This window comes from Carcharodon carcharias, chromosome 5 (genome assembly GCF_017639515.1).
Source record: "Carcharodon carcharias isolate sCarCar2 chromosome 5, sCarCar2.pri, whole genome shotgun sequence".
Lineage (NCBI taxonomy): Eukaryota > Metazoa > Chordata > Chondrichthyes > Lamniformes > Lamnidae > Carcharodon > Carcharodon carcharias.
Window position 1 is genome coordinate 15933600 of NC_054471.1, and position 25614 is coordinate 15959213.

General features: G+C 47.0%; 1 protein-coding gene across 1 annotated transcript in view; it reads left to right on the top strand.

The window, feature by feature from the left end:
• The window catches only part of LOC121278115 (dynein heavy chain 8, axonemal-like), a 1831678-nt gene that overhangs the window by 503918 nt on the left and 1302146 nt on the right, over positions 1 to 25614 (top strand). Inside the window, exon 21 of the mRNA XM_041188200.1 lies at positions 24903 to 25022. Coding sequence (XP_041044134.1) covers positions 24903 to 25022 — 120 coding nt within the window. The remainder of the gene's footprint in view (positions 1 to 24902; positions 25023 to 25614) is intronic.

Here is a 25614-nt window from a genome sequence, read left to right on the forward strand (position 1 = left end):
GGTCTCTGATAATAGCCATTACTCCTGATGAGGGAGAGCTGCGTTGTGAGGCGACCATGTTCCAGACTGTGATCAGGCCCTGGTAAAAGACGGGCAACGCCTGCAAGGAGCCACGAAGGCCCCTCAGGCCTATGAATAAGAGCTGCACATCATAAGAAATACGCACCAGGGCACACCATCTAGGAAGGGGTTCAATGTAAAGGTAAAGTTAAGCAGAATTAACTCTTTTAGAGTCTGGGCACAGCTGTTAATCACTTGTACACAATGTTCACTATTGTCAGTAAGCTCCCAAGAATATATCACTGCATATGGTTCCTTGTTCTGATGAGCAGTGTTCTTGTCACTCAGATGTGAAACCTTTCTGCAAAAGATAAAAGCAGGTGTCTCAGTCCAGGGCCTCTTCCCTGTGCTTTGTGCAGCCTTCAGATTAAAGTGATGGTCCGACTTCACACTCCCTGGCGACATTACTGATGCCTGCGCCTCCGTGGTGCTTGCCATTACTGCCAGAATGTAGAGGGCAGATGCCACAGAGTTCTTTCATTCTCTCTTTGTGCTCTCAGCACCTTTATGGAGGGCTGGCCCCCATCTCATCAGCATCTGTAACTACTGAAGCTGTGTTCCAGCTCCTGAAAGGCTGAGGTGCTGAAGGTGGATAACGCATCTGATGCTTCTAAAGTTTCATGGCTGCATCCCTATGTTATGACCCTGATCATGGAGCACAAGTGAGCTACCCTCAGCCAAACAGGAGTCATACAGAATCACACAGAATCACAGCATCACAGTGCAGAAGAGGCCCTTTGGCCCATCAAGTCTGCACCAACACATGAGAAACACCTGACCTACCTACCTAATCCCATTTACCAGCACTTGGCCCATAGCCTTGAATGTTATGACATAGCCTTGAATGTTATGATGTGCCAAGATACTTTTTAAAGGATGTGAGGCAACCTGCCTCCACCACCCTCCCAGGCAGTGCATTCCAGACCATCACAACCCTCTGGGTAAAAACGTTTTTCCTCACATTCCCCCCTAAACGTCCTGCCTCTCACCTTGAACTTATGTCCCTTGTGACTGACCCATCAACTAAGGGGAACAGCTGCTCCCTATCCATCCTGTCCATGCCCCTCATAATCTTGTATACCTCGATCAGGTCGCTCCTCAGTCTTCTCTGCTCCAGCGAAAACAAACCAAGTCTATCCAACCTCTCTTCATAACTTAAATGTTTTATCCCAGGCAACATCCTGGTGAATCTCCTCTGCACCTCCTCCAGTGCAATCACATCCTTCCTATAATGTGGTGACCAGAACTGCACACACTACTCCAGCTGTGGCCTCACCAAGGTTCTGTACAACTCCAACATGACCTCCCTACTTTTGTAATCTATGCCTCAATTGACAAAGGCATGTGTCCCATATGCCTTTTTCACTGCCCCACTAACATGCCCCTCTGCCTTCAGAGATCTATGGACACACACGCCAAGGTCCCTTTGTTCCTCAGAACTTCCTAGTGCCATGCCATTCATTGAATACTTCCTTGTCAAATTACTCCTTCCAAAGTGTATGACCTCACACTTTTCAGGGTTAAATTCCATCTGCCACTTATCTGCCCATTTGACCATCCCGTCCATATCTTCCTGCAGCCCAAGACACTCAACCTCGCTGTTAACCACCTGGCCAATCTTTGTGTCATCCGGAAACTTACTAATCCTACCCCTCACATAGTCATCCATGTCGTTTATATAAATGACAAATAATAGGGGACCGAGCACAGATCCCTGTGGTACACCACTGGACACTGGCTTCCAGTCACTAAAACATCCTTCTGTCATCACCCTTTCCCTCCTACAACTAAGCCAATTTTGAATCCACCTTATGAAATTACCCTGTATCCCATGTGCCTTTGCCTTCTTTATAAGTCTCCCATGTGGGACCTTGTCAAATGCTTTGCTGAAATTCATATAAACTACATCAACTGCACTACCCTCATCAACACACCTGGTCACTTCCTCAAAAAATTCAATCAAATTTGTTAGGCATTATCTCCCTCTGACAAAGCCATGCTGACTATCCCTGATCAAACCTTGCCTCTCCAAGAGGAGATAGATTCTCTCCTTCAGAAATTTCTCTAGTAGTTTCCCTACCACTGACGTGAGACTCACTGACCTGTAGTTCCTTGGTTTATCTCTACAACCCTTCTTAAATAGCGGAACCACATTAGCTGTTCTCCAGTCCTCTGGCACCTCCCTCATGGCCAGAGAGGAATTAAAAATTTGGGTCAGAGCCCCTGCGATCTCCCCCCTTGCCTCCCTCAGCATTCAGGGACACATATCATCCAGACCTGGAGATTTGTCCACTTTTAAGCCTGCCAGCACCTCCAATACCTTATCACTCCTGATATCAATTTGCTTAAGAACCTCGCAGTCTCTCTCCCAGAGTTCGATACCTTCATCCTCATTCTCTTGGGTGAAGATGGATGTGAAGTATTCATTCAACACTCTAGCAATGTCCTCTGGCTCCACCCATAGATATCCCCTTTGGTCCCTAATGGGCCCTACTCTTTCCCTGGTTATCCCCTTCCCATTGATATACTTATAGAATATCTTGGGATTTTCCCTACTTTTACCAGCCAGAGCTTTTTCATATCCCCTCTTTGCTTTCCGAATTGCTTTCTTAAGCTCCACCCTGCACTGTCTGTACTCCACTAATTCCTCTGCTGATTTGCTTCCCTTGTACCTGCTAAAAGCCTCTCTTTTCCTTCTCATTGTAACCTGAATATCTCTGGTCATCCATGGTTCTCTGGGCTTGTTACTCCTTCCTACCACCCTAGATGGAACATGTTGAGCCTGTACCCTCCCCATTTGCTTTTTGAATGCCCCCCACTGTTCCACTGTGTCGATTTCTCCACAAGTAACTGTTTCCAGTCTACCTTGGCCAGATTCTGTCAGACATTTTCAAAGGCTGTGAAGATTTATGGAGTGTGCTCAATCTATATCATCATCATAGCATAGAGTCAGAGAGTGATAGAGGTCTACAGCACAGAAAAAGCCCCTTCAGCCCATCGAATTTGCATCGGTCAAACAAGTACCTAACTATTCTAATACCATTTTCCAGCACTAGGCCCATAGCCTTGTATGCCATTGCATCGCAAGTGCACATCCAAGTACTTGTTAAATGTTACAAGGGTTTCTGCCTCTATCTTCCTTTCAGGTAGTGAGTTCCAGATTTCCACCACCCTCTGGGTGAAAAAATCCTTCCTCATACCCCCTCTAAACCTCCTGCCCTTACCTTAAATCTATGCCCCCTGGTTATTGATCCCTCCACCAAGGGGAAACGTTCCTTCCTGTCTACCCTATCTGTGCCCCTCATAATTTTATACATGTCAATTATGTCCCCCCTCAATCTCCCTGCTCCGGGGAAAATAACCCCAGTCTATCCAATCTCTCTTCATAACTAAAACTCTCCAGCCCAGGCAACATCCTGGTAAATGTCTTCTGCACTCTCTCTAGTGCAATCACATCCTTCCTATAATGTGGATTCCAGAACTGCACACAATACTCTAGCTGTGGCCTAACCAGCATTTTATGCAGTTCCAGCATAACTTCCCTGCTCTTATATTCTATGCCTCGGCTAATAAAGGCAAGTATCCCATATGCCTTCTTAACCACCTTATCTACCTGTCCCGCTACCTTCTGGGACCAGTGGACATGCACACCAAGGTCCCTCTGATCCTCGGTATTTACCAAGGTCCTACCATTCATTGTGTATTCCCGAGCCTTGTTTGTCCTGCCCAAGTGCATCACCTCACACTTATCCGGATTAAATTCCATTTACTACTGATCTGCCCATCCGATTAGCCCGTCTATATCCTCATGTAATCTAAGACTTTCTTCCTGACTATTTACCACCCCACCAGTTTTTGTGTCATCCCCGAACTTACTGATCAACCCTCCTTTTTTCAAGTCTAAATTGTTTATATATACCACAAACAGCAAGGGACCCAACACCGATCCCTGTGGAACCCCGCTGCGCACAGGCATCCAGTCACAAAAACACCCATCGACCATCACCCTTTGCTTCCTGCCACTCAGCCAATTCTGGGTCCAATTTGACAATTTGCCTTGCACCCCACGGGCTCTTACCTTTGCTATCAGTCTCCCATGTGGGACCTTATCAAAAGCCTTGCTGAAGTCCAAGTAGACTACATCAAATGCATTGTCCTCACCTACACACCTGGTCACCTCTTCGAAGAATTCAGTCAAATTAGTCAGACACGTTCTCCACTTAACAAAACCATGCTGACTGTCCTTGATTAATCCTGCCTCTCCAAGTGTAGATTAATTCTGTCCCTCAGAATTGCTTCCAATAGTTTCCCCCCACCACTGAGGTTAGGCTGACTGGCCTGTAGTTCCCTGGTTTATCCCTTCCTCCCTTCTTGAATAACGGTATCAGATTGGCTGTCCTCCAGTCCTCTAGTATCTCTCCTGTGGCCAGGGAGGTATTGAAAATTATTGCCAGTGCCCCTGCTACCTCCTCTCTTGCCACTCAACAGCCTGGAATACATTTCATCCGTGCCTGGAGATTTATCTACTTTTAAGCCTGCCAGGCCACTTAGAACCTCCTCCCTTTCTACACTAATTTCTTTCATTACATTACAGTACTTCTGCCTGATTTCCATACCCACACCGTCCCTCTCACTTGTGAACACTGATACAAAGTATTTGTTTAGAACCCTACCTACGTCTTCTGGCTCCACACACAAATTCATCCTCCTGCAATCGAGCGACTATTAGGACCTCCACCACCTCTCCATGACAGGAGCATTCTCAGAGACGGTATTTGACTGCCATAGGTCAGACTGGAGTCAAACGTCCCGAAATGCAGTGTGAGGAACTATGGGGTCACCTCACTGCATTTTGACAAAATCCTCCACAAATCTAGCAGTTATGAGGGCCTCCTGAGTGCGCCTACCTCATCTAGCCAGTGTGAGCGCCTCATCCCCGTCATTGTTGCCTCCAAGGACCTCATCAGCTTCATGCCCGTTAGTGTCCTCCTCACTGGAGGAGACATGTACCTCCTCCATCTCCATAGCCCAGCTTGTCTCCCCGTTGGAAGTTTGAAAGGGTGCAGCAGACGTCAATGATGCATGTTGACTGTATTGCAGGTTTCCACCAGACTGGTAGAGGCACCGGAACCTCATCTTCAGCATCCTGATGATCTGCCCCACCCAGGTGCAAGCTGCAGCATGAGCCTCATTATACCATCACTCTGCTGCAGTCTGAGGCCACCACATGGGTGTCATCATCCACAGCCTCTGCAGTAGCCCTTTTCCCCACAGAGCCATCCGTGCATCTTCTGTGCACCCTGGACCCTGGAAGACTCCAGGGACCTGTGACCGACTCCGGGTGTAGGCATCGTGTATAGTCCCTGGAAACTGTGCACACAGCTGCAGGATGCATTTCTGGTGGTGGCATGCCACCTACAACTACCCTTGCGGTTGATGTAGTCCACCATGTATTGCGACGGAGATCTAAGCGCCACCTGTGGGATACCCGAGATTCGGGTGAATCCAATCGGTCTTGCATCCTGGCTCTCCTGGTCCCGGGTGAAACGCACAATGTTGTGTGCCCCCGCAAAGATGGCATCCATGACCTCATGGATGCATTTGTGGATGAAGGCTTGTGAAATCCCCACAGAGGTTACCTGTGGAGCCCTGAAAGGACCGATTGGCATAGAAATTGAGCGCTGCAGTCACTTTCACATCCACAGGCAGTGGATGCCCTCCATGTCCCCGTGGTGCCAAATTCTGCAATAACTGACTGATGTGAGCGGCCAGTTCCTTAGACATTTGCACTCTTCAGCGACACTGGCTCTCAGTCATTTGCAGGAATGAAAGGTGGCGTCTATAAACTCTAGGTGTCACTAGGTGACAGCCTGAGATGGCTCACTGTGGCTTTTGAGCGGCGTGTGCAGGAGTCCAAGCAGCCCCTTCTTCCTGAGGATCTGCTCCTGCCTCTGCGCAGCCAGGAGCCTCAGTCACCCTCTCCTCCATCTTCTTCATGTTTTGTAGGCCATCAGGCTAGTTCACCAGGTTCCATGATTCTGATGTACTCCTACCGGAAAGAGAGAGACACATGGTTAGCATGGGTGCACTAAGAACCTGCCCTGGTTAAATGTGACAGCCCCTTAATGCATCGTGGAGAGTACTGGCCACCAATTGGATGGCCAGAGATTAGTGCACTGCATGGCTGCCCTGATATCTTGAACCATGGGGGAGACTGGTCCAAACCGGGATGTTGATATTGCAAGGGCCTGTGAGCGCCTCCAGCAGTGACTGCTACATGGCCAGCTTTACCGAGGAGATTGTACAACTTGTGCAGTCCAACCATTAAAGTGCTCATGAATCCACAGTCCGTGACAGGGTGGGGTGGGGCAGGGGTGAGGGGTAGGGACTTCTGGAGAACTTGGTGGCACTTTGATGCCTCTGCATTGCTTGAGTGGGCCGATAAGCTAGGAGCCCGACACCAGTCGTATTCATGTGATTGCACCTGAACTGTCTCACTTGCAAAGGAATGGTCACTTTCTACAGGTTTTCTGAATGTGTAGGCATTTCCCTCGCCCACCCTACCCCCCACCCTGAATACTTGTGCGCTATATTCAATGGCAGGGCTGCCCTTCCCTTCCACCTCCCCCAACCCGCCAACAGTCTCCTCAGCAGCAAGGCTGCACTTGCCTTTGTAGGCCAGCCAGCCAGCATGGAATCACGGTTGGGGGTCCATTTCCCAGCCGCTTCCGGGCCCGCCGATCATATTCTGCACAAAGATGTAACAGAGTTAAATACTAGAACTGCGCATGCACAGCATTGGCAACAAACGCAGCCTTTAAAAATAGCAAAAAATGAATAAAGTCTGACATACACAGTTTGGATTTCTTTCATGGGCAGAATTTTGCATTTGGCATGCAGGATCAACGGGGGTGGTTGGGGATGATTGGGAAGCCGACTGCCACCGTGATCGGCAGCGCATCACGATTTTACGTGGGCGGACCAATTATGGCCTGCCCAGCGTAAGATGCTGCTGTGGAATGAGTGCGAAGGGGTGGGCGGGGGCTGTGCTCAATGCCCGCCAGGTCCAACTTCGACCCGGTGGCCAGTTCAAATGCAGCCTCGACAGCCCTTGGAAGGCTGCTACCGAAGGAGGCAGAAGTCATGATGGAGAATGTTGCGGATGGACACGGCAGTTGGGTGGACAGGTTGCCAGGGCATTTGGCCCTGCATTTCTCCGATGAGTGCCTTGTTGCCCTCCTGGAGGAGGTGGCAGCGTGGAGAGAAACCCTTGTCCCCAGGGAGGGGAGGAGGAGGAGGCCCCCACACCTCACCAAAAAGGCCTTGGAGAAGGTGGCATCCAGGTCAGCAGCCACGATATGGTAGGTGCACATGGGTGCAGCGACTCAACAATCCCCTGTGATCTAGAAGGATGAATACCGTGTTGGCATGTATCACTTTGCAGAGCAATCAAGAGCCTCCCATCACCCCTGTGGACCTCAGAGGTGTTAAACTGTGAGTGGCAAATGTCAATGAGGCAGTATCTGGGCAAAGAGGTGAACCCTGGCTGCATGGGCTAAGTGCCTTGCAGCTCCAGAGTCACGAATCGGCTGAGCTCTATGAGGTCTTCCTCAGGTTGGGTTGGCCAGGCTGCAATGGCATTGCAGGAAGCGTGTGGACTAATCAATGCTCTTCTATCCTTTCAGGAGAAAGCATCCCATAATAATGTAGAGAGGTTGCATGCCGGCGGGGGACCGCCCCACCTACTAATCTTCACTCGTTATGAGCAGCAGGCCCTGGAGCTGGAGAGGCACCATGCGCCTAGGTCAAACGGCCACGGTGAGGTTGGAGTTCCATTCGGAGGTAAGAGTGCAGTGCACTGAGGTGAAAATGTCAATAATTGCAACCATTCCACTGTAGTCTCTATATTGATGTGAGCCTCAAACCTGGAATCCCCATTGATAATGGAAAGGCGAGGGCACCCTAATGCATATTTCTGTCTCATGAAGCTGCCAGGCATGCACAGTGACAGTGTGACAACTTCAACTAATGACATGTCCTTGTTTTTTCATTTAGGCTCACCACCAGCCCTTCGGGATGAGGAGCCTGAAAGCCCATGCCTGACCTCTGAGGACCAGACTGATCACACCTGTATCACACCTGCTCTCTCAAGCAGGCACCAGCGCAGATGCCAGCACCTCGGTTGGCTTTAGGTCGCTGGCTACTATCTCGGTGCATATTGGTGAGGGCACTTCACACTCACTTGAGGTACAGGCGGAGGCAGAGAGTGCCCAGGGTGCCAGCAATTGGAGGACAGATGGGGACTAGGACAATGCTCAGTCGATTGCTGATGATGTGCCTCGAGTTGTCCATAATGCAGCAGATGATGGACATCCAGCAGGGTGTGCGGGAGGATCTGGCGGAGATACATGAGGGAATGCTTGCCATGGTCTCTGTTGCGGAGGAGTCCTTGTGCAGCATGAGCAATGCGTTGACCCTCATGACCGAGTGCAATGCCTCCTTCATGGAGAGAGTGGCAACTCATGGAGAGACTCCTCCAGGAACTGAATCAAGGCTTCCTAGGAATGGGCTTGGACCTGCAAGCCCTCACACCGGCAATAACCTCAGGTGGTTATTGTCAGTGTGGGAGATGGACTGGGCATCCAGTATCCCAGCTAGGTACCTGTCCATCAATGGTGAGCAGGGAGGTCCAGAGTGACCTCACGTTGGTGCACGAGCTGCCTGTTGTCTCTGCGGGCTCCTGTCAGGGCATTCCGGATGAGGGCAGCAGCTCCTCCGCCCCTCTGCCAATGACCATGGCATCCGATGAGACTGCGGCGACTGGGCTGATGCCCGCCGTAGCACTGGCCGCTCCCTCCCAGGCAGGGCCAGCACAGGCTCCATGGGCCAGAGGATGCCCGCCAAAGTCATCAAGGCCAACAGGACAGCAGAGTGAGCAGGCTGTCTCCAGTGTCAGTGCCAGTGAGGGGGGAGGATGTAGATGTAGCATCCACCAGCGAAAACTTAAAGCACCTTAATCACAATATGGCCTGATAAAGGGTGATATTTGTTTCACCAATTTTTCATTTGGTGTTCATTGGTGTGATGGAAAACATCTGGCAATGTTAATTTGTAGATGCTTTCCAGGCATCAGTTAATTAAATGTGTCTTTTTGCAACTAGCCTCTGGATGCTTCATTTGTTCTGCAGGTGCAAGGTAAGCCTTGATGTTATGAAGGATGTGTTTTTCCTTACACTATGTGCCATTTCAATAAAGTTTATGTTGTAGACCAAGGAACTGGTCCTGTCAGGGACCGAGTATGGAGCCTGCAGACCTGGCATGTGGTGGTCGCTTTTATTTGGTAGGCTTGTGGAGGCATGGCTGTTGTTGTACTGCTGCTTGGCCTCTGTTTTTGGATGGCAGAGAGGCATCATGAGCCACCTTTTGAGGGAATAGCCCTTGTCATCTAGCAGCCATCCATCCAGTCGAGCTGGAGCACTGAAGATCCTCAGCACCTGGAAGTGTCTCAGGATGTAAGCGCCATGGGAGCTGCCAGGGTACCTTGCACAGACTCTCAGAATCTGCATCCTGTGATCACGCACTATCTGCACGTTCATGGAATGGAATCCCTTCCTGTCGATGAAGGCACCCGGCTTACCTGGCGCCCTGATGGCCACATGCGTGCAGTCGATTGCACCCTGGACGCGGGGGAACTCAACAATTACTGCAAATTTACAAATGGATATGGACAGGTTAAGTGAATGGGCCAAAATTTGGCAGATGGAGTTTAATGTGGATAAGTGTGAGGTTATCCATTTTGGTGGGAAGAATAAAAAGGCGACTTATTATTTAACTGGAGAGAAACTTCAGAATGCTTCAGTGCAGAGGGATCTGGGTGTCCTCTTGCATGAATCGCTGAAAGCTAGTATGCAAGTACAGCAGGTAATAAGGAAGGCAAATGGAATTTTGGCATTTATTGCCAAAGGAATAGAGTATAAAAACAGGGAAGTGTTGTTGCAACTGTACAAGGCATTGGTGAGACTGCACCTGGAGTACTGTGCACAGTTTTGGTCCCCTTCCTGAGGAAGGATGTAGTTGCACTGGAGGTGGTTCAGAGGAGGTTCACTAGATTGATTCCAGAGTTGCGGGGCTTGCCTTATGAGGAAAGATTGAGCAGTTTAGGCTTACACTCGCTACAGTTAAGAAGAATGTGAGGAGATCTAATTGAGGTATATAAGATGCTAAAGGGGATAGACAAAATAGATGTAGAGCATATGTTTCCCCTTGTGGGGCATTTTAGAATGAGAGGCCATAGTTTTAGGCTAAGGGGTGGTAGATTTAAATCAGAGATGAGGAGGAATTAACTTTCTCAAAGGGTTGTGAATCCATGGAATTCACTACCTCAGAGTGCAGTGGGTGTCGGGACGCTTATTTAGTGACGGGTTGAAAGGTTCTGGGGAGAGGACGGAGAATTGGAGTTGAGGCCGAAATGAGATCAACCATGATCATATTGAATGGCGGGGCAGGCTTGAGGGGCTGAATTGCCCACTCCTGCTCCTAGTTCTTATGCTCTTATGTTCTTAACTTCTAGATTTTATTTAAAGTACATTAATAATTTAACTTTTTAAACCGTATTTAACTTAAAGTAATGGTTTTATTTCAACTAGAGGCATGGCAGGGCAGCTCAGTTCCGTGTTATGTACAGCTTGCAACATATAGGAGGGTCTAAGTCCTAGACGCTCCTTGCACTCTGACCAACCATGTGTGCAGGAAGTGCCACCAGCTGCAGCTACTTGAACTCTGAGTTTTGGAGCTTGAGTGGCAACTGGAGGCATTGAGGTGCATCTGCAACGCTGAGAGTTTCGTGGATAGCACGTTTTTAGACGTGGTCACCCCACAGCTTATAGAAGTGCAGTCAAAAGAAAGCTGTCAGGCAGGTAGTCAGGAAATCCCCAGGGTGCATCTTACTTGAGAACCGTTTTTCTGTGTTGGAAAATGGTGAGAGTGACGGTTCCTCTGGGAATGCAGCCACGCTCACAGCACTGTGAGTGGCTCAGCTACACAGAGTGGGAGGAAAAAGAGGGGAAGAGCAATAGTAGTAGGAGACATGATAGTAAGGGGAATAGATAGGCGTTTCTGTGGCCTTAAACATGACCCCAGGAGGGTATGTTGCCTCCCTGGTGAATGGGTCAAAGATGTCACTGAACAGCTGCAGGGCATTCTAAAGGTGGTGGGCAAACAGACAGCGATCGTGGGACATATTGGTGCCAATGACATAGGTAGAAAGAGGGATGAGGTCCTGCAAGCTACAGTGTGCTTGTATACGAACAGGGGAGAGACCTCATCCTGAGTGAGACACAGCCAGAGTGAGTGTGGGTATTGGCAATTTGATGCACAGTGGGAATTCGGTACAGAGGGGAAGACGTGCTTTTGTATTTTTTATTTGCTATCCAATTTCTTAAATCTTTAGAGAGTGGTCTTGCTTTGCTGCTGCAGTAGAGGCTACAAGGGAAAGGAATGACTGGTAAGTAGTGGGTAAGGTCAGGTAAGTATTTACAATGTTTATCACTTATAGTTTAAGATCTTTTTGTGCTTTATAGTTTGTATATTCTGTAGTAACGACGATCAGGAAAAAGGGCCCAAGAGTAATTGATTTAAAAGGTTTAATTTAAAGGGATAAGTCATGGCAGGAGAGCTAAAAGCCGTGGTGTGCTCTTCGTGCTCCATGTGGGAAGCTGGGAACATTTCCAGTACTCGGGACCAGCATCTGTGCAGGAAGCGTGTCCAGCTGCAGCTCCTGGAAGCTCGGGTTTCAGAGCTGGAATGGCGCCTGGGGACACTGTGGAGCATCCACGAGTCTGAGAGCATCACGGATAGCACGCTTAGAGAGGTGGTCACACCGCAGCTGAAAGGACTTGAGGAAGGAAGGGAATGGGTGACCATCAGGCAGTCCAAGAGAAACAGGCAGGTAGTTCAGGAATCCACTGGGGTCCCGCTCGCAAATCAATATTCCATTTTGGAGGCTGATAAGGGTGCTGGTTCCTCCAGGGAGTGCAGACAAAGCCAAGCTTCTGGCACCACAAGCAGCCTGTCTGTACAGGAGGGGAGGAAGAGAGGAAAAGCAATGGTAACAGGGGATTCTACAGTCAGTGGAACAGATAGACGCAACTGTGGCCATCAATGTGACTCCAGGATGGCGTGTAGCCTCCCTGGTGCCAGGGTCCGGGATATCACTGAACGGCTGCAGAGCATCCTGAAGGGTGAGGGTGATAAAGCAGAGGTCATGGTACATGTTGGTATCAATGACATAGGAAGAAAGAGGGATGAGGTCTTGCATCAAGAATTCAGGGAATTAGGCAGTGGACTAAAAAGCAAGACTTCTCGGGTTGTAATCTCTGGATTATTCCCAGTGCCACGTGCTAGCAAGCTCAGAAAGAGGAGAATAGTGCAGATGAATACCATAAGACATAGGAGCAGAAGTTAGGCCATTCGGCCCATCGGGTCTGGTCCACCATTCAATCATGGCTGATAAGTTTCTCAACCCCATTCTCCCGCCTTCTCCCTGTAACCTTTGATCCCCTTACCAATCAAGAACCTATCTATCTCAGTCTTAAATACACTCAATGACCTGGCCTCCACAGCCTTCGGTGGCAATGAATTCAATAGATTCACCACTCTCTGGCTAAAGAAGTTTCTCCTCATCTCTGTTCTAAAAGGTCTTCCCTTTACTCTGAGGTTGTGCCCTCGGGTCCTAGTCTCTCCTACTAATGGAAACATTTTCCCCACGTCCAATCTATCCAGGCCCTTCAGTATTCTGTAAGTTTCAATCAGATCCCCCCCCTTATCCTTCTAAACTCCATCGAGTATAGACCCAGAGGCCTCAAACGTTCCTCATATGTTAAGCCTTTCATTCCTGGGATCATTCTCGTGAACCTCCTCTGGACCCTCTCCAGGGCCAGCACATCCTTCCTGACCAGGGCCAGCACATCCTTCCTGAGATATGGGGCCCAGAATTGCTCACAATATTCTAAATGTGGTCTGACCACAGCCTTATAAAGCCTCAGCAGCACATCCCTGCTTTTATATTCTAGTCCTCTCGAATTAAATGCCGACATTGCATTTGCCTTCCTAACGAACTGACTCAATCCGCAAGTTAACCTTAAGAGAATCCTGGACTAGGACTCCCAAGTCCCTTTGCACTCCAGATTTCTGCATTCTCTCCCCATTTAGAAAATAGTCTATGCCTCTATTCTTCCTATCAAAGTGCATGACCTCACACTTCCGCACGTTGTATTCCATCTGCCACTTCTTTGCCCATTCTCCTAAGCTGTCCAAATCCTTCTGCAGCCTCCCTGCCTCCTCAATACTACCTGTCCCTCCACCTATATTTGTATCATCTGCAAACTTAGCCAGGATGCCCTCAGTTCCTTCATCTTGATCATTAATGTATAAAATGAAAAGTTGTGGTCCCAACACTGACCCCTGCGGAATTCCTCTAGTCACCGGCCGCCATCCTGAGAAGGACCAATCTTCTATCCATTCTATCCATTCTATCATATTCTAGAAGCCAATCTTCTATCCAAGCTAGTACCTTGCCTCTAACACAATGGGCTCTTATCTTACTGAGCAGCGTCCTGTGCAGCACCTTGTCAAAGGCCTTCTGGAAGTCCAAGTAGATACCATCCATTGGCTCTCCTTTGTCTAACCTACTCATTACCTCCTCAAAGAATTCTAACAGATTTGTCAGGCATGCCCTCCCCTTGATGAAACCATGCTGACTTTGCCCGATTTTACCATGCACTTCCAAGTGTTCTGAATTCTCATCCTTAATAATGGACTCTAATATCTTACCAATGACCGAGGTCAGGCTAATTGACCTGTAATTTCCCGTCTTTTGCTTCACTCCCTTCTTAAACAGAGTGGTTACATTGGCGATTTTCCAGTCCTTTGGGACCCTCCCTGACTCCAGTGATTCCTGAAAGATCACCACTAATGCCTCCACTATCTCTTCAACTATCTCGTTCAGAACTCTGGGGTGTAATCCATCTGGTCCAGGTGATTTATCCACCTTCAGACCTTTCAGTTTTCCTAGCACCTTCTCCTTGGTAATGGCCACCATACTCACCTCTGCCCCCTGACTCTCTTGAACTTTAGGGATGTCACTCGTGTCTTCCACTGTGAAGACTGACGAAAAGTATCTATTCAGTTCCTCCGCCATTTCTTTGTTCCCCACTATTACTTTTCCAGCGTCATTTTCCAGCGGCCCAATGTCCACTTTTGCCTCTCTCTTACCCTTTATATATCTAAAAAAACTCTTGCAATCTTCTTTTATATTACTGGCTAGTTTACCCTCATATTTAATCTTCTCCCTCCTTATTTCTTTTTTAGTTGTTCTCTGTTGGTCCTTGTAGGCTTCCCAATCCCCTGGTTTCCCACTGCTCTTCGCCGCATTGTATGCTTTCTCTTTAGCTTTTATACTGTCCCTGACTTCCCTTGTTAGCCATGGTTGTCTCGTCCTCCCTTTATTATGCTTTTTCTTACCAGGAATGAATTTTTGCTGTGTCTCCCAAATTACTCCCAGAAACTCCTGCCATTGTTGTTCCACTGTCTTTCCTGCTAGGCTCATCTCCTAGTCAATTCTGGCCAGCTCCTCCCTCATTCCTCTGTAGTTGCCTTTATTCAACTGTAATACTGTTACATCTGTTTCCAGCTTTTCCTCTCAAATTGTGAGATAAATTCTATCATATTATGGTCACTTCCTCCTCAGGGTTCCTTAACCTTAAGCTCCCTCATCAAATCTGCCTCATTATAAATCACTAAATCTAGAATTGCCTGTTCCCTAGTGGGCTGCACCACAAGCTGCTCCAAAAAACCATCTCATAGACATTCCACAAATTCCTTTTCTTGGGATCCATTACCAACATGATTTTCCCAGCCTACCTGCATATTGAATTCCCCCATGATCACTGTAACCTTGCCTTTCTTACACACCTTTTCTATCTCCTGGTGTATCCTGACTACTGTTTGGAGGCCTGTACATAATTCCCATTATGTTTTTTTTTTACCTTTGCGGTTCCTCAACTCTACCCACACAGATTCTACATCATCTGACCCTACATCATTTCTTGCTATCGATTTAATTTCATTTCTTACTAACAAAGCAACCCCACCCCCTCTGCCAACCTGCCTATCTTTTCGATAGGATGTATATCCTTGGATATTTAGCTCCCAGTCCTGATCCCCTTGCAGCCATGTCTCCGTGATGCCCACCACATCATACCTAACAATTTCAATCTGCGCGACAAGCTCATTTACCTTATTTCGTATACTGCGTGCATTCAGATACAACACCTTCAGTCCTATATTTCCTGTCCCCTTTCTCGTTGTCTTCCCTTTATCTGATGTGCTTGAAGTTAGATTCCTAGCCCTTTCCAAAAACTCTGTCCTATTTTGTGTTCTGGAGACTTTAATAGCCACTCCTGGGCTCTCCTTTTCAGTTTTTTCATAATTTTCCATGAAGTTGAATCCACCCCCCCACACGCTAACCTGCTGCTTTGTTTCCCATTAGTCATATTTCTTGGAGTTTTACCCTTCCCTCCCCCCCCACTTTCTAGTTTAAAGTCCTGTTGACCACCCTATTTACCCTTTTCGCTAGAACATTGGTCCCAGATCGGTTCAGGTGGAGACCGTCCCAACAGTACAGATCCCTCCTGTTCCGATACTAATGCCAGTGCCCCACGAAATGGAATCCCTCTTTCCCGCACCTCTCCTTTAGCCACGTGTTTACTTCGCTTATTCTCGCGTCCCTATGCCAATTTGCACGTGGCTCGTTTAGTAATCCGGAGATTATAACCCTTGAGGACCTGTTCTTTAATTTAGTTCCTAGTTCCTGATAATCCCCAAACAGGTCCTTTTTCCTAGTCTTACCTATGTTATTTGTCCCGACGTGGACGACAACAACTGGATCCTCCCCCTCCCCCTCCCTCTCCAATATCCTTTCAAGCCGGTCAGAAATGTCTTTCACCCTGGCATCGGGCAGGCAACATACCATGCGGGACTCTTGATCCTGCTTACAAAGGAAGCTATCAATTCCCCTAATTATAAAATCCCCAACAACTACCACTTGTCTTTTTGCTCCCCCCACTTGAATGGCCTCCTGTGTCACGGTGCCGTGGTCAGCTGGCTCATCCTCCCTACAACCCTCTTCCTCATCCACACAGGGAGCAAGTACCTGTTGGGCAAGGTCAAGAGCTGAGGCTCCTCTGTTCCTGAACACAGGATCCCTCTACCTGCCTCAGTTGCAGTCACACCCTGCTGACCCTGACCACTGACCGGACTTGAGGTACTTAATCTACCGGGTGTAACTGCCTCCTGATACAAAGCGTCCAGGTAACTCTGCCCCTCCCGGATATGCCGCAGCATCTGGAGCTTGGACTGCAGGTCATCAATTCTGAGCCGGAGTTCCTCCAGCATCCAACACTTGCTGCAGATGTGGTCACTGCGGCTTGCAATGGGATCTGCCAGCTTCCACATCATACAGCTACAGCACATCACCTGCCCAGCCATCTCTACTTAGATAATTAATTTATTAATTAGCTTTGCAGTGTTTTTTTTTTCAAATTTGGTGCAGATTTCCTACCAACCAATCAATTCACAGCTTTCCTGTGATGTCACTTTTTCAGTTTTGGCTTCAGTTACTCTGTGCCCCGAGATCACCGCTCCGGTGCTCGTCCCTCTGAGTCTGCTCCCAGGATTTGCTCACCAATCAGCTGCTTTTTCTTTAAGATCCACTTTCAGAAGAGTGTCCCTTGCAGGTCTGGTGCACTCCTGAAGGCACTGCCTCTTCCTCTCTCTCTTTTTGTTTTAGGTTTGAGGAGGAGGGAGGGATGGAAACACTACAGCAATGACTACGTGGCTTAAGAGTTGGTGCAGGAGGGAGGATTTTAGATTCCTGGATCACTGGGACTGTTCTGCGGGAAGGTGGGACCTGTAGAATTGGGACGGTCTACATCTGAACCTGAGCGGCACTAACATCATTGCGGGTGGGTTTGCTCGTGCTGTTGGGAAGAGTTTAAACTAATTCGGCAGGGGTTGGGGACACAGAACGTTAGCAGAATAGGGACACATGATAATACAGTAAACCAATCACGTCAGAGGGAGTACATATGACTTAAGTTTCAACGGAGTAAGGCAAGGCTGGATGGCCTCTACTTTAACGGATGAGTTAAGGGTGAGGATTGACATGTGGAATTGTGATATAGTAGCCTTCACAGAGACGTGGTTGAGGGAGGAGCAGAATTGGCAGCTCAACATTCCTGGATATCGAATCTTCAGGTGAGACAGGGGAGGGGGTAAAAGAGGAAGTGGCATTGCATTATTTGTTAAGGAGTCAGTTACTGCAGTAAGGAGAGATTATATCTTGGAGGGGGCATTGAATGAAGCTTTGTGGGTAGAGCTTAGGAATAAAAACGGGGCAGCCACATTGTTAGGTCTTCATTATAGATCCTCATATAGTCAGTGGCAAATTGAGGAGCAAATATGTGCACAATTTGCAGAGGTGTGTAAAAACAATAGCAATAGTGTAATTATATTAGGTAATTTCAACTTTCCCAACATTAATTGAGATAGACATAGGGCAGGATTTTGTGCTTGATGAGTGGGTGGGCCTGACCAACTGGGCAGCGGGCAGCCGATTACCGCCGCCGAAATAGGCCCCACCGCCATTTTATGTGGGCAGGCCAATTAAGACCCGCCCAGCATGCTGCCCGACGAGAAGTGTGCAGGCGGTAGGGGATTCCCCAACTGCAAGAGTGCACTCTTTCGCGCATGCGCGTGAAAGGGCACACGTCTCCCTGAAGCAAAATGCTGCCTCAGGGAGATCGCTGAAAGTCTGTGGAACATTAAAAATAGAAAAATAAAAAAAATCATTAACATGTTCCCCTCATGTGAAAATGTCACATGAAATGGGATATGTTAATGAAGCACACAAGCACTTTATTAAACTTTTTTAATTCCGATATCAAACATCATCCCGTCACTGGATGAGATTTGATAAAAAATCACTTACCTGCTGAAGTTTGCACGGGTCCCTCAAAATCCTCGTCGATTGGAGACTAAATGGCCTTAACAAGGCCTTTAATTAATGGCAGGTGCGCGTCCGGCTGCATAGCGCGCCCACCGACCAAAACATCGCGATGCCGCGCGCTGATGTCGGGACGCTCGCCTGACGTCAGCGTGCAACATTTTAAGCACTGACATGCAGGCTCCGCCACCCGCACATCAGCCAGAAGATTTAGCCCATACTGTTAAGGGCTTGGATGGAGTGGATTTCTTGAAATGTGTACAGGAGAACTTTTTAGGTCAATATGTAGAGGGTCCAACAAGGGATGGTGCAGTGCTGGGCCTAATCCTGGGAAATGAAGCCAGACAGGTGGCTGAGGTGGTGGTGGGGGAGCATTTTAGTGATAGCGACCACAACATAGTACAATTTAAGCTTGTAATGGACAAAGAAATGGGCAAGTCACAAAAAAATGTTTTGGTTTGGGGGAGAGTGGATTTTAATAAAATAAGGCAGGTTCTGGCCAAGGTAGACTGGGAACAGCTACTTGTGGGGAAATCTACAGAAGAACAGTGGAGGGCATTCAAAAATGAAATGGGGAGGGTACAGGCTCAACAAGTTCCCTCTAGGGTGATAGAAAGGAGTTACAAGCCCGGAGAACCATGGATGACCAGAGATATTCAGGATACGATGAGAAGGAAAAGAGAGGCTTTTAGCAGGTACAAGGGAAGCAAATCAGTGGAGGCACTAGCGGAGTATAGAAAGTGCAGGATGGAGCTTAAGAAAGCAATTAGGAGAGCAAAGAAGGGATATGAGAAAGCTCTGGCTAGTAAAAGTAGGAAAAATCCCAAGATATTCTATAAGTATATAAATGAGAAGAAGATAATCAGGGAAAGAGTAGGGCCCATTCAGGACCAAGGGGGCAATCTATGGGTGGAACCAGAGGACATCGATAGAGTGTTGAACGAATACCTCACATCGGTCTTCACCCAAGAGAATGAGGATGAAGGCATGGAACTCAGGGAGTGGGACTGCGATGTCCATCTGATGAAGGTTGCCACAGGCTGCAATATGTATGTGATGGCAGGGTTGATTATGTGAAATATGGTTGAAAACAATGCATGATGCTGGTTGTTTGTAACTGATGATAGTCCAAACTGCATGTGATAAGTCTTGATCTATATTCAAAACAGATTTTTACTGGGCAATGACCTTTAGGAATAAGGAAATAAAGTGGGGTATTTTGTTTAATAACACTCCTCTGAGGCACCTTGCGAAGTTTTTGCTGCATTAATGATAATAGGTCAGATGCTTCTCACCTGTCGGTGCAGATTCAATGGGCCGAAGGGCCTCTTCTGCACTTTGTGATTCTGTGAAGCAGAATTTAGGGAGCAAGGAAACAGATTAAAGAATAGGACCTCTAAGGTCGTAATCTCTAGATTCCGGTGCCACGCGCTAGTCAGTACAGAAATAGGAGGTTAGCCCAGATGATGATGCGGTTGGATAGATGGTGCAGGAGGGAGGGCTTTAGATTTATGGGACATTGGGACCATTTCTGGCGGTGGTGGAACCTGTACAAGGTTGCACCTGAACCAGAATGGGACCAACATCCTTGTGGGGAGGCTTGCTAGTGCTGCTGGGGAGAGGTTCAACTAACTTGGCAGGGGAATGGGATCCTGAGAGGAGGTTAAGCAGGGGGAGACACACAGCCAAGATTAGAAGAGTGAGCATTTGAGTCTGGAAGGCATAGAAATTATAGGCCAGTTAAGGCACAATGGAGCTTGGCAAGGTTGGATGATATTTATTTTAAGGCAAGGAGTCTGACAAATAAGGCAGATGAGCTGAGGACACAAATTAACACATGGATGTATGATGTCACAGAGACATTGTTGAGAGAGGGGCAGGATTGGCAGCTCAATATTCCAGGATATAGGGTCTTCAGATGAGACAGGGAAGGAGGTAAACGAGGGGATATCGCAATATTGATCAAGGAATCAATTACAACAGTAAGGAGGGATGACATCTTAGAAGGCTGCTCAAATGAAGCCATATGGGTAGAACTGAAAAACAAAAAAGGAGCAATCACATTGCTGGGAGTGTACTCTAGGCCCCGAAACAGTCAAAGGGAAATAGAAGAGCAGATATGTAGGCAAGTTTCAGAGAAGTGTAAAAATGTTAGGGTAGTAATAGTGGGGGATTTCAATTTCCCCAACATTAACTGGGTTAGTCATCGTGTGGTAGGTTTAGAGGGAGCGGAATTCTTAAATTGCATCGAGGAGAGCTTTTTATGCCAGTATGTAGGAAGTCCTATAAGAGAGGGAGCAGTGCTGGACTTAATTTTAGGGAATGAAGCCGGGCAAGTGGTAGAGGTATCAAATGGGGGAGCACTTAGCAGAATGCGATCATAGCTCCATTAGATTCAAAGCTGTTATGGAAAAGGACAAAGATGGGCCAGAAATCAGAGTTCTAAATTGGGGGAAGGCCGATTTTGTTACAATCCGATATGATTTGGCCAGAGTGGACTGGGAGCAGCTACTTTCAGGTAAATCTGCGTTGGGACAGTGGGACTCATTCAAGAGGGAAATAGGGAGAGTACAGGGCCAACATATTCCAGTAAAACCAAAGGGTGGGACAACAAATCAAGGGAACCCTGGATGTCGAGGGATATACGGGATTGGATAAAGAGAAAAAGGGAGGCTTATGGCAGATACCAAGGGCTCAAAATAGCGGAAGCCCTAAAGGAGTATAGAATGTGTCGGGGGAAATTAAAGAGGAAATTAGGAGAGCAAAAAGGGGGCATGAGAAAATATTGGCAGGTAAAATAAAGGAAAATCCAAAGTTGTTTTACAAGTGCATTAAGAGTATGAGAATAACTAGGGAAAGAGTAGAGCCCATTAAGGACCATTGTGGTAATTTGTGTGTGGAGCCAGACGACGTCGGTAGGGTTCTAAATGAATACTTTGTGTTGGTGTTCACAACTGAGAGGGAAGACCTGAGTATAGAGATCAGGCAGAAGGGTTGTGATATAATTAAAGAAATTTGCATGGAAAGGAGGAGGTTCTAAGTGGTCTGGCAGGCTTAAAAGTAGACCAATCTCAAGGCGTGGATGAAATGTATCCCAGGCTGCTGATTGAGGCAAAGGAGGAGATAGCAGGGGCACTGGCAATAATTTTCAATACCACTCTGGCCACAGCAGAGGTGCCAGAGGACTGCAGGACAGCCAATGTGGTACCATTATTCAAGAAGGGAGGAAGGGATAAACCAGGGAATTGCAGGCCAGTCAGTGGTGGGGAATCTATTGGAAGCAATTCTGAGGGACAGAATTAATCTACACTTGGAGAGGCAGGGATTAATCAAGGACTGTCAGCATGGTTTTGTTAAGGGGAGAACGTGTCTGACTAATTTGATTGAATTTTTCGAAGAGGTGACCAGGTGTGTCGATGAGGGCAATGCATTTGACCTTGTGTACTTGGACTTCAGCAAGGCATTTGTTCGGGTCCCACATGGGAGACTGATAACAAAGGTAAGAGCCCATGGGATGCAAGGCAATTTGTCAAATTGGACCCAGAATTGGCTGAGTGGCAGGAAACAGAGGGTGATGGTCGATGGGTGTTTTTGTAACTGGATGCCTGTGTCCAGTGCGGTTCCACTGGGATTGGTGTTGGGTCCCTTGCTGTTTGTGGTATATATAAACGATTTAGACTTGAATGTAGGAGGGTTGATCAGTAAGTTTGTGGATGACACAAAAATTGGTGGGGTGGAATTTAATCCGGATAAGTGTGAGGTGATGTACTTGGGCAGGACAAACAAGGCATGGGAACACATGATGAATGGTCGCCCCCTGGGAAGTACCGAGGATCAGAGGGACCTTGGTGTGCACATTCACCGGTCCCTTAAGGTAGCAGGTCAGGTAGATAAGGTGCCTTTATTAGCCGAAGCATAGGGCAGAATCTTGCCCTTGGATGGCAGACGGGTCCCACCGGCTTGGCGGCGGGCAGGCTGCCGACCCCCGCCACTGAAACAGGGCTCGCTGCCATTTTATGTGGGCAGGCCAATTAAGGCCCGTCCAGCGGCATCCCCGACGGGTAGCACTATGCGCTTCCTGTGCAGGGGGGAGGGAATCCCTAGCTGTCAAAGGGTGCTTTTTCGCGCATGCGCATGAAAGAGTGCACTTCTCCCTGAGGCAAAGTCCTGTCTCAGGGCGAATACTGATAGTGTCAAAAACATTAAAAATAGAAACATTACAAAATGATTAACATGTCCCCCTCATGTAACAATGTCACACGAGATGAGACATGTTAATAAAGGACACATGCACTTTATTAATTTTTTACAATATGGACATGAAATTTCATCCCGCCAGTGGATGAAGTTTCATCAATAATCTGGAGCCTGCTGGGGCTCCTGGCCTGCCCGCCAGCCTTAAGGTTGGACGGGCAGGTCTTTAATTACTTTAAATAACCTATCAATGGCCTCAATTGTCCATTGACAGCTCAGCAGGCGGACAGTTGATCTCGCTGACCACCCGCCTTCCTAAAAATTTAAATGGACCGGGATAACGTCAAGGATTCCTCCCGATGTCATCCCTCATCATTTTCCCCTCAGTGACCGGGTCCTGCCCCCAAATCACCGAGGGGTAAGTCCTGGCCATAGACTATAAGAGCAGTGAGGTTATGCTGGAACTGCATAAAATGCTGGTTCGCCCACAGCTAGAGTATTGCATGCAGTTCTGGAATCCGCATTATAGGAAGGATGTGATTGCACTCGAGAGAGTGCAAAGGAGATTTACCAGGATTTTGCCTGGGTTGGAGAATTTTATTTATGAGGAGAGATTGGATAGATTGGGGGTATTTTCCCTGGAGCAGAGGAGATTGAGGGGGACATGAATGAGGTGTATAAAATTATGAGGGTTTTACTGTTGCCTTAATGGGGGTCTGACTGAGAGTGAGATTAATTAAGGGACTTTTGTAGTTATTATAGCCATAATACAATATTTTTTGTATTAATAAATGTTTAATTTAGTTTTATAAAAAACTCTTGAGACTCGATTTTATTACTATTGAATTCAAAGCCTACACCTCGAAACATGCAAATTGCAAAACTGAGTTATGACAGTTGTTTCAAGTTTCCCTCTGGGATTTGAACAACTCAGTCTTTACCATCAGCTGTGTCATACTAGAATCAAAAGCACAATTTCTAAATTTGCGATTATAACATTTGAGAATAGCCAACATTGAAGACGACTGGAGCAAATAAGTGGAGGACATAAACTTGAAAAATGCCAAACAATTGGCAAATGAAGTTCAACACCGATAAATGTGGGGTAATTTATTTTGGTAGGAAGAACAGGGAGGTCACTTATTATTTGAAAGTTGTGAGCCCAGGTGTAGCAGAGAAAAAATGGGATCTTGGAGCAAAAATATAGAAATCACTATAAGTTGAATCACATGTTAGGGATGCCATGAAAAAAAATCAAACCACGCACTTGACTTTATTTCTAGAAGGGTTGAACTGAAGAATATTCAAATTATGCTAAACCTATACTGAACCTTGGTTAGACCACATTTAGAGTACAGCATGCAGCTCTGGTCACAAATTATAAAAAGTATATAGAGGCACTGGAGAGTGCAGAGAAGATATACAATCAGAAATGCGTGGGTGCATATAGATGAACTTCTGGCTTTCTCTTCTCTCGAAAACATCAGAGGTGTTGTAATAGAGGTATTCATAGGCCAGAATTTTTCCCTCATTGGGCGGGTGTGCGCCTGACCCACATGAATGTAAAATGACGTGAGATGACTTCGGGCGAACATCCTGACGTCATTGTGTACTCCCACAATATTTCGGTTGGCGGGAGCTCACGGGAGTCAGCAGTGCGCCTGCCGACAATTTAACGGCCTGTTAAGGCCCCTAATCAAGTAGTTGACTAGAATTTCCTCTGCCCGTCTAACTGTTCGGTTGGCGGATAGGCAGAAAGGGCAAGAGGCCTTTGCATTTTTGGCAAAACCCCATCCACTGGTGGGATGAGGCCTTGACCAGTGATTTAAAAAAATCTGTTTACAATTTATTTAACGTGCCCCTGCTCATGTGACAGAGTCATATGGGGGGAAATGTTTTCATTATTTTATCTAACTTTATTTTTATTGTTAAAAATCTTCAGCTTCCTGAGGCAGCTTTGTGTGTCAGGAAGATTTTACTGCTCGCACTCATGCGCATGCATGAACTTCAGTACTCGCGCTCCTCCTGTCCCACCCCAGTCGTGCTAAGCGCTGCAGTGCACATTTCATGCTGGCTGGCCGTTAATTGGCCAGCCAGCGTGAAATCACATTCAGAGCCAATCGTGGGTGGCAGTCGGCTTCGCGACTGCTCCTAGGCCCGCCCACCATGCCCACCCAACGAGGGCAAAATTCTGCCCATAACTATGAAAGGTTCGATAGTGTGGATTCAGAGAGAATATTTCCACTCGGGAAGAGCATAACTAGATGTCATCAATATGAGTTAGTCGCCAAGAATAGGGAATTCAGAATAAACTTCTTTACTCAATATCTGGTGATATTGGGGAGCTCACTACCAGAGGCATTAGTTGAAGTCACCAGAATAGATTATTTAAGGGGAAGCTTGACAAGCATTTGTTGGAGAAGATAATAGAGAATTACAATGATTTATTTAGATGGAGAAAGATGGGGAGCGATTTGAGTACATAAATGCCAGCATGGACTGGATAGGCTGAATGGCTTGTTTCTGTGCTGTATGTTCTACATATTTCATAAAGTATTGAAAATATAACATTCATTGTTGCTTTCAGCTAATTGACTTGCGAGAAATGCACATAGATGAAGTATTGGAAGAAATATCCCAAAAGATTATTATCAACCTGCCAGAGGATCATACCTTGACCATGGAAAACATGCTTACATACAATGAGGTACATTATTTATGGATTTATTTTAGAATTTATAGTTTAAAACCAAATAAATGAGCATTGAGAAATGTTTTGATTAATCAAAAAGACAGCCAACACAGATTTGTTACAAGCAACAAAAGCAGAAAGTTCTGGAAAACTCATCAGCATCAGTGGAGAGAGATATAGGCCAGAATTTTCCATAGGGAAATATTCTCACGTTGGCGGGACCGGAAGATCCTGCCAGCATGAAGGGCTGGAAAATTCTGGCCATAGAGTTAATGTTTCACTTCAATGGACTTTCATCAGAACAGAATATTATTCCTTTACATGGGATGAAGTGAGAAAACCTGTTGCCAGTGCCAAGTCATCGCACTATGTACACCACGCATGCTTATATGAAAGGCTCCGACTCAGGTTGCAACTTATTGGCATCTATCCTCAAGGCATAGTTCATATGTTTTAGAGTTATAGCTTTTTAGTTTTAGAAATTGAACTTTAAATGTAAGTTCAATGCGAAAAAAACCTAGCAGGATGTTACGGCCCCACCTGCCTGGCGGGATATTACAGTTCTGCCAAACTGAATGGGGACTTAAATGGCTTGCCGCATCCACCA